This window comes from Hordeum vulgare, chromosome 6H, assembly GCF_904849725.1.
Source record: "Hordeum vulgare subsp. vulgare chromosome 6H, MorexV3_pseudomolecules_assembly, whole genome shotgun sequence".
NCBI lineage: Eukaryota > Viridiplantae > Streptophyta > Magnoliopsida > Poales > Poaceae > Hordeum > Hordeum vulgare.
In genome coordinates, this window is record NC_058523.1 from 44,171,535 (window position 1) to 44,184,039 (window position 12,505).

General features: G+C 53.1%; 1 protein-coding gene across 1 annotated transcript; it reads left to right on the forward strand.

Annotated features, from left to right (window-relative positions):
- Positions 1 to 1,593: 1,593 nt before the first annotated feature.
- On the forward strand, positions 1,594 to 4,430 carry LOC123402766 (subtilisin-like protease SBT1.4). The gene has a single exon (XM_045096726.1). It carries the CDS (start codon positions 1,684 to 1,686, stop codon positions 4,099 to 4,101), a length of 2,418 nt encoding a protein of 805 aa, XP_044952661.1. The 5' UTR covers positions 1,594 to 1,683; the 3' UTR covers positions 4,102 to 4,430.
- Positions 4,431 to 12,505: the final 8,075 nt, after the last annotated feature.

Here is a 12,505-nt window from a genome sequence, read left to right on the forward strand (position 1 = left end):
TGAGGAGGTTTTGAGATGGAGGGATTTTAGTGGATTGGGTGAATCCCTTTGTTTCACTCAATCCTCTCAAATCCACGGGGTTTTGCTTCCACTAGTCCCCCGATGAGGGTTTTGAAACACATGAATAGGAAGAGATTGAAGGAGAACGGAGGGGATTGGGCTAAGCAAACCCCTCCTACCAAATGGGCGCGCGGGGATCTGTGGGGTTTCTGGGCCCCCTAGGGATTTTCCTCTCAAACCCTCTCCAATCCCCTTTAACCAAACGAGGCATGAGGAGCCTCCACATCCCCGACGAGACGAAGACGCCGACGGAGTCCCCCGTCTTCGCCTATAGCAATGGCGTGCTGATCGGTGTCGTGAAGGTGTCGTTCACATCGAGAGGTGGCCGCTGCGTGCGGCAAGACGTGTGGGGATAAGTGGAGGCGGGACACCGGGACCGCCGGACTGTAGGGCAGGGATGCACGCGACAGTCGCACAGTGTAGGGGAGCGGGTAGCCGGGCGCATGGCACTGATGGCAGGGGCAAGACCGAACTGGGCGGGTCGGGCAGCGGGTTCCTGCGAGCAACCAGCAAAACCGCGAGGAAGAGGGATGTTGAGATGGCGAGGCGGCTGGACGGATGTGTGTCGGGGTCAGGCAGACGAGTTGTTGCGTGAGGGAAGCGAGGGTTCTGCTCATTGTGCTCGATGTGGACCGTAGTTTTGTTGGGCTAGTGGGCCCTTTTCCTCTCTTAAGCCCAGCTAGAGGAGCTTTGCTACACTTACGTGATTTGCTTAAATAAACTTACATGTCAAGAAACGTGGGAGTTTAGGATTGGAGTTGGGGGAAAGGAGGAGGCCCACCCCGGTGAAAATTAGGGGGATGTTGAGATTAGTTGAAAGATTACGTAAACATGTCTAGGTGTACGTATGTAGTGGCGGAGCCAGGATATGAATATAGCCGCTGATAGAGGGGGCCAAATACATATATACTAATATATATTGGTCAAATATACACTAGGTACTTTAAATTTTATCGATCGTTGGAGGGGAGTAGCCCCCCCTCCCCCCGGTACGTAGTTGTAAGATTTTCACAGTTGGAGACATAAGTATATAACAATTTTAAAATCCAAGCAGGGTAGGCCGCGGCCGACCCTGTCCACTATGTACATCCGCCATTGAAGACATGACCGCATGGGTGCTCACCCCTATGTATAGGGATACGCCTAGGTTGGCACCTTCGCCACATAGAGCGTTTGCCTATAGCAACTCGGTTTTGGTCCTGTAACGATCATATTTTGTTGTAGCGATGCGAGTTTGATACAGTAACGATCCGGTTTTTCTATAATGATATGGTTTTGATATTGTAGCAGACCAGTTTTCGTGTTGAGATTTTTATTTTGAAAACATGAAGAGTTTTTTATTTGTGAACATATTTTGAAAACAAGAACATTTTTCAAAATTCTAATCAACTTTTGAGAAGAAAAAACCATATGAATAGGCTCAACAGCCAGTAGATACTTAATGCAAAAACAATAAAACAATCACGCTTGCTAGTGGATTAGTCCCCACTGACTAGGGGGTGCAACTTGCAATATATCTGAGCTCTCTTCCGAGCACATTGATCAGCACGAGCTACCTCATGCGCACTGCAGAGATCTCCACCGACAATTATATGGAGAAAACTTTCGAATCTCATCTCGCGAATGCTCTGGATCGATCGGCGCTGCTTACTTATTTACCCTACCATATCTCTTGCAGTTGCAGCGACAATGGAGGTCCTCAGACCACTCGCTGGCCTATGCGTCCTGCTCGGATTCGTCGCCGCCGCGTTGGCCACGGAGGTGGATATCGAGGCAGTGGACGCGCGGTCCTCCTACATCGTGCACGTCGCGCCAGCGCACGCGCCAGGGCTGCCGCGCCGCGGCCTGCGGACCACCCGGGCGTATGGCTCCTTCCTGCGCGACCACATCCCCGCCGACATCTCCACCCCGGCGCCGACGGTGCTCTACTCCTACGCGCACGCCGCCACGGGCTTCGCGGCGCGCCTCACGGGGCGCCAGGCCGCGCGCCTCGCGTCCTCTTCCTCCGTGCTCGCCGTCGTGCCCGACGAGATGCTGGAGCTGCACACCACCCTCACGCCCTCCTTCCTCGGCCTCTCCCCGTCCTCCGGGCTGCTCCCGGCGTCCAACGCCGCCTCCGACGTCGTCATCGGGGTCATAGATACCGGCGTGTACCCGGAGGGCCGCGCGTCCTTCGCCGCCGACCCGTCGCTGCCGCCGTTGCCGCCCGGCAGGTTCCGCGGCGGCTGCGTCTCGGCGCCGTCGTTCAACGGCTCCACGCTCTGCAACAACAAGCTTGTCGGCGCCAAGTTCTTCCACAAGGGGCAGGAGGCTGCGCGTGGCCGTGCGCTCGGTGCGGACTCGGAGTCGCCGCTTGACACCAGCGGCCATGGCACACACACCGCCTCCACCGCCGCAGGCTCTCCTGCTGCCGACGCAGGCTTCTACGGCTATGCCAGAGGAAAGGCCGTCGGCATGGCCCCGGGCGCGCGCATCGCCGTCTACAAGGCGTGCTGGGAGGAAGGCTGTGCGAGCTCCGACACCCTCGCCGCGTTCGATGAGGCCATCGTGGACGGCGTAGACATCATCTCTGCCTCGCTCAGCGCCTCCGGCAAGCCCGCAGAATTCCACGCCGATATGATCGCCGTTGGCGCGTTTCGGGCCGTCAGCAAAGGCATCGTTGTCTGCGCCTCTGCTGGGAACTCCGGCCCCGGAGAGTACACCGCCGCCAACATCGCGCCGTGGTTCTTGACGGTGGCCGCGTCCACCGTCAACCGCCAGTTTCGGGCTGACGCCGTCCTCGGCAACGGCGAGACCTTCCCGGGCACCTCTCTTTACGCGGGGGAGCCGTTCGGCGCGACCAAGGTGCCACTGGTCTATGGAGCGGACGTGGGCTCGAAAATATGCGAGGAAGGGAAGCTGAACGCCACCATGGTAGCCGGGAAGATCGTCGTGTGCGACCCCGGCGCGTTCGCCCGTGCTGTGAAAGAGCAAGCCGTCAAGCTCGCCGGCGGTGTCGGAGCTATCTTCGGTAGCATCGAATCATACGGCGAGCAGGTCATGATCAGCGCCAATGTCATCCCCGCCACGGTCGTCCCGTTTGCCGCCTCCGAAAAGATCAAGAAGTACATCAGCACGGAAGCATCCCCTACTGCGACGATCGTGTTCCGGGGCACCGTTGTCGGTCGACGCCGGACGCCACCGTCCCCTAGAATGGCGTCCTTCTCAAGCCGCGGGCCCAACTTCCGCGTGCCGGAGATACTGAAGCCGGACGTGACCGCGCCCGGCGTGGACATCCTCGCCGCATGGACGGGCGCCAACTCGCCCACCGGCCTCGCCAGCGACGCTAGGAGAGCACAGTACAACATCGTATCGGGCACGTCCATGTCATGCCCACACGTGAGCGGCGTCGCTGCTCTGCTCCGGCAAGCGAGGCCGGAGTGGAGCCCCGCCGCTATCAAGTCCGCCCTGATGACGACCGCGTACAACGTGGACAGCACCGGCGGCGTCATCGGCGACATGTCCACCGGAGCTGCGTCCACGCCGTTCGCGCGCGGGGCCGGGCACATCGACCCACACCGCGCCGTGAACCCGGGCTTCGTGTACGACGCCGGCACGGAGGACTACGTCGGCTTCTTGTGCGCGCTCGGCTACACCGCCGAGCAGGTCGCCGTGTTCGGTTCGTCCGCCAACTGCTCGGTCCGCGCGGTCTCCTCCGTCGGCGACCACAACTACCCGGCATTCTCGGTGGTGTTCACCGCGGACAAAACGGCAGCCGTCAGGCAGCGCCGCGTCGTGCGCAACGTCGGCGGCGACGCCAGGGCCACGTACAGGGCCAAGGTCACCGCTCCGGACGGCGTGCGCGTCACGGTGACCCCCCGGACTCTACGGTTCAGCGCGAGACGGAGGACACGGAAGTACGTGGTCACCTTTGCACGGCGATCCTTCGGGAGCGTCACGAAGAATCACACGTTCGGGTCCATCGAGTGGACCGATCGCAAGCACTCGGTGACGAGCCCCATCGCCATTACCTGGCCGGTGAGCCAGGTTGCGGAGATGTGAATGTGAATGGCCATTGGTGTGTGCCACGGAGGTACACCGTGCACGGCGCTGGATCAAGAGCTTCGAGGAAGACGACGATGACCACCCTGAGCTTCTAGGAAGACGACGATGGCCCTGGGCTACAACGCCAACGCTTGGACGCTAGAGAGTAGATGTCTTCTAGCAAGATTAAGGTGTGGTCCGTAGTCGAGTAGGGCAAGTTGACATGAGCCACTAAACTAATGGTGTAGCTGAGCTACCCTTGAGATGAAAAGAGGCCATGTTCTCCGTCCTCTAATCACGTGGTCAAACATACAGTACAAAGTTATCATTGCAATTGTTAATACTCCGCTGCCAAGCTAATAGTTGGATCTGTTAATAGTTGCGGTCAAGTAAGAGCATCTTCAACAGACGCGCGCCCCCCTTAAAAAACGAGTTTAACGCGTGCTGGTCGTCTGGTTTTGCACGTCGCGCAGCGCTGGCTGCAACAACCGCGCTATAATGCAGCGCGCGCGAGCCGCTCCAGCAGTGCCCAAAAATGCAGGGCGCGCACAATTTTTCTTAATAAATAGATTGCATTAAATAAAAAAGATACAAAGTTATTTTACATAGATTGCAACTAGATAGGTAGTTCGAAAACATAGATAGATAGTTCGGTGCTAGATAGTTCGATAAAAAAAAATTAATCCTAGTCGCTCCAGTCATCTGCAACACCATCATCGTCGGTGTCGTCAGAGGTTGACAGCCAGATGTCAAACCAACGTTCATCTTCTTCAGTGGAGAAGGACCTCCCGCCTGCATTGACGAGGTCGGCCTGCGCACACGCCAAAGCCTTCCGACGACGTCTGTCCAACCGCTCCTCGCGGCGCCGGCGCGTGTCCTCCTCGCGGCGCCGTTCCCAGTATTCCTGCTCGTAGGCGACGTCGTCCGGGTGGCGCCGGCGCCACTCCGCCATGACCCGCTCGTCCACCTGGGCGACGAGGAGGCGGCGCTGCAGCGCAGTGTGCTCCGCACGGTCTTGTGTGGAGTTTAGACGAGGCGGCGGGGCCAGGTCTAACGCCTGCTGGAGCGTGCGGACGTCCGGGAAATTCATCTGCAGTCGCGGCCTGCCTAGGCACCACGCCGCCGCGTCGAACGCGCGGGCGGCCTCGTGCGTCGTGTCGTAGGTGCCGAGGCTCAGCCGGAGATCGCCGGAGCGTATCTCGGCGTAGAACCCGCCGTTGGGGCGCTAGCGAACGCCGCGATAGCCGGACGCAGAACGGCGGCGCGGCGGCATGGTGGCTCGTCGGCGGCGGCGGCGGCGCGAGAGGCAGAGAGAGCGCGGCGCGAGAGGCAGAGGGAGAGAGAACGCGGCGCGAGAGGCAGGGCAGCGCGCTGCCTTTTATGGGCGCGCGGGACGGGGCGCCGCAAAAATGGCGCGCGGGCTGCCGCCTTTTCGCGCGCACGCTAGCGGTTCCCGCGCGTGATTTTCCCGCCGCCGCTGGAGCGCCCATTTCCGTCCCGCGCGCGGTAAACTGCCGATTTTTAGCGCGCGCGCCTTTTTGCGCCGCTGTTGGAGATGCTCATCTCCAACAAACGTTAAAGGCACGGCGCGTTAAAATCTAGTTTGCGGCGTGTTTATCGTCAGGTTTGACGCGGCGCACGGCGCTGGCTCAAGCAAACGCGCTGAAATGCAGCGAGGAAGTGCAGCTCTCGCAGCGCGTACGAGCAGCGAGCGCCTCACATTTGTTGTTGTTTGGACACAAAATGAATTTCACACGTTCACAAAACAAAGGCATGGCATATAATTTAAATCACAAACATCATTCAACTAAGTTTAAAATAAATAGTTTAATTTATTATTACAACTCAAACAAATAGTATCATGAAATACAACAAATAGTTCAACAATACAACATCAAACGCACAAACAAATCATGATGCTCTTTGGCGGCCATTCCAAGCCCCCACTCCTCAATGAGATCATTCTTAAGTTCATTATGCGCTGCTGGACGCCTAATGGCATGATAGGAGGCAACAAAACGGGTCATCCTTTCAGCCCTCCGCCACACTCCCACGGGATGTTCCAGGAGCTCATACTGAGAGTACTCTACATCTTGACCACGCTCATTCTCGATGATCATGTTGTGCATGATCACATAAGCGTGCATAATGTACCAAAGCATTTTTTATCCCAAAATCTAGCCGGTCCTCTCACAATAGCAAATTGGGCTTGCAAAATTCCAAAAGCTCTCTCCACATCTTTTCTAGCCGCCGCCTCAGCATTGTGGAAATCAAGATATTTCTTACCTTCCAGGTTTTTCAACGGGTTCACAAATGTTTGCCACTTTGGGTAGATGCCATTCGCAAGATAGTAGTCATAGTTGTATGTATGACCATTAGCTAGAAACTGCATCGGTGGCAGTTGATCATTTGCAATCTTATTCATCAGTGGTGATTGGTTGATGTCATTCAAATATCCAGGCATTGCAAAAAAAGCATGCCAAATCCAAGTCTCTTGATCGTCCATCGCTTCAAGGATTATAGTGGAACCCTTTTTTTGTCCGTCGAATTGGCCATGTCATGCCTTTGGACAATTCTTCCAAATCCAATGCATGCAATCTATTGAGCCAAGCATACCTGTGAACCCGCGAGATTTGTTCCACTCCAATAGCCTTACGACGTCTTCAGCATTGGGAGTTCTCAGGTACTCCGGGCCAAACACTTGCACAATTCCGACAGCGAAGCGCTTGACACACATGATGACTTGGCTCTCACCCATGGCCAAGTGATCATCAACTAGATCAGTGGGAATACATATGCCAACATACGCAAAGCGGTTGTCACCTTCTGAAAGGTGCTATGCCCGAGCTCTCCGACGACATTCCTCCTCTGCTGAAAAAACCGGTCATGGCTTGCTAGTTTCTCTGCAATGTGACTGAACAACTCGGTGCTCATCCTAAACCGACGACGAAAGTACGACTGGGGGATGTGAGATTCTCCACAAAATAATGGAAAAAGCAATATCTTTGGAGATATAACAACTATGTAACATGTCATTTGTTAACAACAACAGAAACCAACTTTTGACATGCATGTGCGCGTATACATGGTAATGTTAATAATTTCTTAAAAACCGAAACTAACAATACCTTGATAAGATGATAATTTTTAAGAGCATGAATTCAATCTCCAATTTTTAAGAGCATGAATTCGCCTCAGAGTCTCACACACTGTTAGTTGTGACATTTTCCCAGGTTTAGATCTTTGAAATTAGCTACCCATAATGTTTGTGGTAATTCATAACAAAACTACTTGATAATTGCATCTACCAACTGAATGACTGATACAAAAGACCTATAAGAAGTTCACTTCTTCTTCGAGATTAAACGATACCCCTTCGTAACAAAGGACAGGATGGTCTTTTCCCCGTTCCGACGTACACGCGTCAGCCCGACGGGTGACAGCGGACGGCCTGGCGACGTACGGAGCCCTAGTATACGTGTCGTACCCGCGTCCGCCCGGTGTGACGTGGCGTACGCACGTCGGCCTGACCGCGGTCGCGCCGGATTCGGTTCAGTCAACCCGTCGGTTCCCGAGGCCGCGCCGTTAATCATGCGTCGGTTCACGAAGCCGCCACCATTACTCACCGCGTCAGCGCCCCGTCGCATCGAAACCCGCCGCCCGTCGCCGATGGCCCGTTGATTCGCCGACTCCCGAGGCAACGCCCTTAATGGCGACCGCGTCGTCAGAGCCCCGTCGTGTCGGTTTCTGACGCCGTCGCCGCTGGCCCGCTGGTTCGACGGTTCCCGAGGCGACGCCATTCCGTCGCATTCACTCTGGGGGAGTAACGTCGGCCAACTGCCCCGTTGCCTCCCCTTCCGTCGCTGCGCTATATATATCCGCCGTCCCGTGGCACGTCGGTACACCCGTCGCTCTCTTCTCCTCTCCCTGCCCTTCGTCGTCTCGCCGCTCCTCTCGACGCTCCCTTGTCCTCTCCCCTGCCCTCCGCCGTCCCGCCGATGGCCTCCTCCTTCGGCGGCCGCAGTTCCGGCGCCGGCGATGCTCCGGAGAGCAACTAGCCGACGAGCCTCAACACGCCGGCGTCGGAGGAGCTCCACAGCTACGGCCTCCTCGTCCCGCCGGGTTGCCGGCTCGCGAAGCCGCGGAAGGTTTCGGCGGACGGCTTTCCGACGCTCGGGCCCCCGGCGACGAATGAGGAGCTTCGGAGATACCGCGGCGGCCGGTACAACGCCCACGGCCGTCACGCCTTCTGGGAAGGTAAGCATTAGTTGCGCGTCATCGCCGAGCACCGGCGCGCGGGCAACCCTGGCGGCAACCAGCGTCGCCACAGGCGTCGGGGCCCAATTCCCCAGCCCCCGCCGGTGGCCCCGCCGGAGATTGAGATCCCGCCGGAGCAGGTCGTTCTCCGCGAGGACGGCGACCCCGACGACACCCCAGGGCTCCTCGTCGCCTTGCGGGCCTCTCAGTCGACGGCGGGTGCTGCAGCCGCTGCGGCGGCGGCGATACAGGCGGCGACGGCATTGGGGCCGAACCCGCAGCCCGTCGTCGGGGACGACGACGGCGACGAAGACATCGACTGGATAACCTCGGCGCTAGTTCCAACGACGACGACGGCGCGGTGGAGGGGCCACACGTCGTCTACCTCGACGAGTCCGATTAGATTAGATATTAGTTTTATTAATGTTTAATTAAAATCGAATATAATCGTTCGTGAACTATGCTTATGTAACGAAGTTTTATTATGTTTTTTAAATTAAGTGTTTCTATTATTATTTATTAAGTATGATATGAGTGATCCTATTAGATATAAGTCTGACGATTTGTGTATGTTGGCTGGCACCGGATTTCCGAAGGCGTCGGCCATCCGGGGTCCGTACGTCCGAGAGCCACCGAACGACCAGACATAGGCTCGAGAACCAAGAAACAAGACGATGTAGTCTATCCTTCTACTTGCTATTTTTGAGTATAGGGATCCCGCACTATTAAGAGGGGATCACGGAGTTTCGCGATAAACTTTCTTAGAAATACATTACCACTCCACTCCTTTAGTCTAACTAGATTAAACAATGTCCGGTCGTCCGGCGCCTCACGGACGTCCGGACCCCGGTCAGCCGACGTCTTCGAAAATCCGAAGCCAAGCAACAGAGCCAACAATAAGACATCCGGCATCTTCCTGTCGTCTAAGGGCCGGACATCCGGGCCCCTTCCGTCCATACCGACACCCATGGGTTGCACATGATGTACATGGATGCATTCGTGAAATTCATTCAACTTTTGCCGGCACCTAAGAATGCACATGCAATAATGCCATGCAAAATTTCGACGAAATCGTAGACCAAACGCACGTTGTGTCACGTCCGACATCTGTTTTTGCCCTTTTTGAATGGAAATTAAAAAAAAAGGCACGGATTGCCAGAAAATTCTAAAATTTGACATGCCGCTTTGTGAAGTTCATTAGGAAGCGTGAAAGAATTAAAAAAAATTCATGAAGGGGAGTTGCAAGATGGCGTTGTAACACCCCTTCCGTCCATACCGACACCAATGGGTTGCACATGATGTACATGGATGCATTCATGAAATTCACCCAACTTTTGCTCGCACCTGAGAATGCACATGTAATGACGCCATGCAAAATTTCGACAAAATCGGAGACCAAACGCACGTTGCGTCACGTCCAACATGTGTTTTTGCCCGTTTTTGAAAGGAAATTCAAACAAAAACACGGATTGTCAGAAAATTCTAAAATTTGACGTGCCGCCTTGTGAAGTTCTTTATGAAGCGTGGAAAAAATGAAAAAAATTCATGAAGAGGAGTTGCAAGATGGTGTTGTAACACCCCTTCCGTCCATACCGACATCCATGGGTTGCACATGATTTACATGGATGCATTCATGAAGTTCATCCAACTTTTGCCGGCACATGAAAATGCACATGCAATGATGCCACGCAAAATTTCGACGAAATCGGAGAACAAACGCACGTTGCGTCACGTCCGACATGTGTTTTTTCCTTTTTTGAAAGGAAATTCAAAAAAACACGGATTGTCAAAAAATTCTAAGATTTGACGTGCCGCCTTGTGAAGTTCATTAGGAAGCGCGGAAAAAAAAGAAGAAAAAAATTATGAAGGGGAGTTGCAAGATGGCGTTGTAACACCCCTTTCGTCCATACCGACACCCATGAGTTGCACATGCTGTACATGGATGCATTCATGAAATTCAGCTAACTTTTGCCCGCACCTGAGAATGCACATGAAATGATGCCACACAAAATTTCGACGAAATCGGAGACCAAACGCACGTTCCGTCACGTCCGGCATCTGTTTTTGCCCGTTTTTGAATGGAAATTCAAAACAGAAAGCATGGATTGTTAGAAAATTCTAAAATTTGAAGTGCCGCCTTGTGAAGTTCATTATAAAGCGTGGAAAAAAATGAAAAAATTTCATGACGGGGAGTTGCAAGATGTCGTTGTAACACCTCTTCCGTCCATACCGACACCCATGGGTTGCACATGATGTACATGGATGCATTAATGAAATTCACCCAACTTTTGCCGGCAGCTGAGAATGCACATGCAATGATGTCACGCAAAATTTCGACGAAATCGGAGACCAAACGCACGTTGCGTCAGGTCCGACATGTGTTTTTTTTCCTTTTTTAATGGAAATTCAAAAAAAATAACACGGATTGTCGGAAAATTCTAAAATTTGACGTGCCGCCTTGTGAAGCTCATTAGGAAGCGTGGAAAAAACTGAAAAAATTTCATGAAGGGGAGTTGCAAGATGGCGTTGTAACACCCCTTCCGTCCATTCCGACACCCATGGGTTGCACATAATGTACATGGATGCATTCATGGAATTCATTCAACTTTTTCCGGCACCTGAGAATGCACATACAATGATGCCACGCAAAATTTGACGAAATCGGAGACCAAACGCACGTTGCGTCACGTCTGGCATCTGTTTTTGCCCGTTTTTGAATGGAAATTCAAAAAAAACACGGATTGTCAGAAAATTCTAAAATTTGACGTGCCGCGTTGTTACATTGATTATGAAGCGTGGAAAAAAAATGAAAATTTTTCATTAAGAGGAGGTGCAAAATGGCGTTGTAACACCCCTTCCATCCATACCGACACCCATGGGTTGCACATGAAGTACATGGATGCATTCATGAAATTCACCCAACTTTTGCCGGCACCTGAGAATGCACATGAAATGATGCACCCAAAATTTCGACGAAATCGGAGACCAAACGCAGGTTGCGTCACGTCCGGAATCTGTTTTTTCCCGTTTTTGAATGGAAATTCAAAAAAAGCACGGATTGTCAGAAAATTCTAAAATTTGGCGTGCTGACTTGTGAAGTTCATTATGAAGCGTGGAAAGAAAATGAAAAAATTTCATGAAGGGGAGTTGCAAGATTGCGTTGTAACAACCCTTCCGTCCATACCGAAACCCATGGGTTGCACATGATGTACATGGATGCTTTCATGAAATTGACCCAACTTTTGCCGGCACCTGAGAATGCACATGAAATGATGCCATGCAAAATTTCGACGAAATCGAAGACAAAACGCACGTTGCGTCACGTCCGACATCTGTTTTTGCCCGTTTTTGAATGGAAATTCAAAAAAAGCACAGATTGTTTAAAATTCTAAAATTTGACGTGCCGCTTTGTGAAGTTCATTAGGAAGTGTGAAAAAATATGAAAAAATTTATGAAGGGGAGTTGCAAGATGGCGTTGTAACACCCCTTCCATCCACACCGACACCCATGGGTTGCACATGATGTACATGAATGCATTCATGAAATTCACTCAACTTTTGCCGGCACCTGAGAATGCACATGCAATGATGCCACGCAAAATTTCGATGAAATCGGAGACCAAACGCACGTTGCGTCACGTCCGGCATCTGTTTTTGCCCTTTTTTAAATGGAAATTCAAAACAAAAGCACAGATTGTCAGAAAATTCTAAAATTTGACGTGCCGCCTTGTGAAGTTCATTAGGAAACGTGAAAAAAATGAAAAAAATTATGAAGAGGAGTTGCAAGATGGCGTTGTAACACCCCTTCCACTAGTATAAAACGGGCCTTTGGCCGGGACCATTTAGTCCCGGCCTACCTCTGGGCCGGGACTAAAGGCGCGGCCACGTCGCCCCAATTCTCATATCCTCCCTCGAGGCTTTAGTCCCGGCCCGTAAGGAGCCTTTAGTCCCGGTTCGTGTCCCAAACCGGGACTAAAGGGCTACGCGGTGGGCAGCCCGCATGTGCGCCACCTTTAGTCCCGGTTTGTGTCTCAAACCGGGACTAAAGTCCTCTGCCTATATATAGCACAGCCCCCCTCTCCCCTCTTCGTTGCATTTTTCTTGGATGGAGGATTGTGGGTGGGTGCTTGCTCTCCACTTTTTTTTATGCACTAGAGGTGTTTGTT

What these genes read in the sequence shown, in the direction of transcription:
- LOC123402766 (XM_045096726.1), top strand. Translation starts at nt 1,684, where the DNA reads ATGCTCTGGATCGATCGGCGCTGCTTACTTATTTACCCTACCATATCT.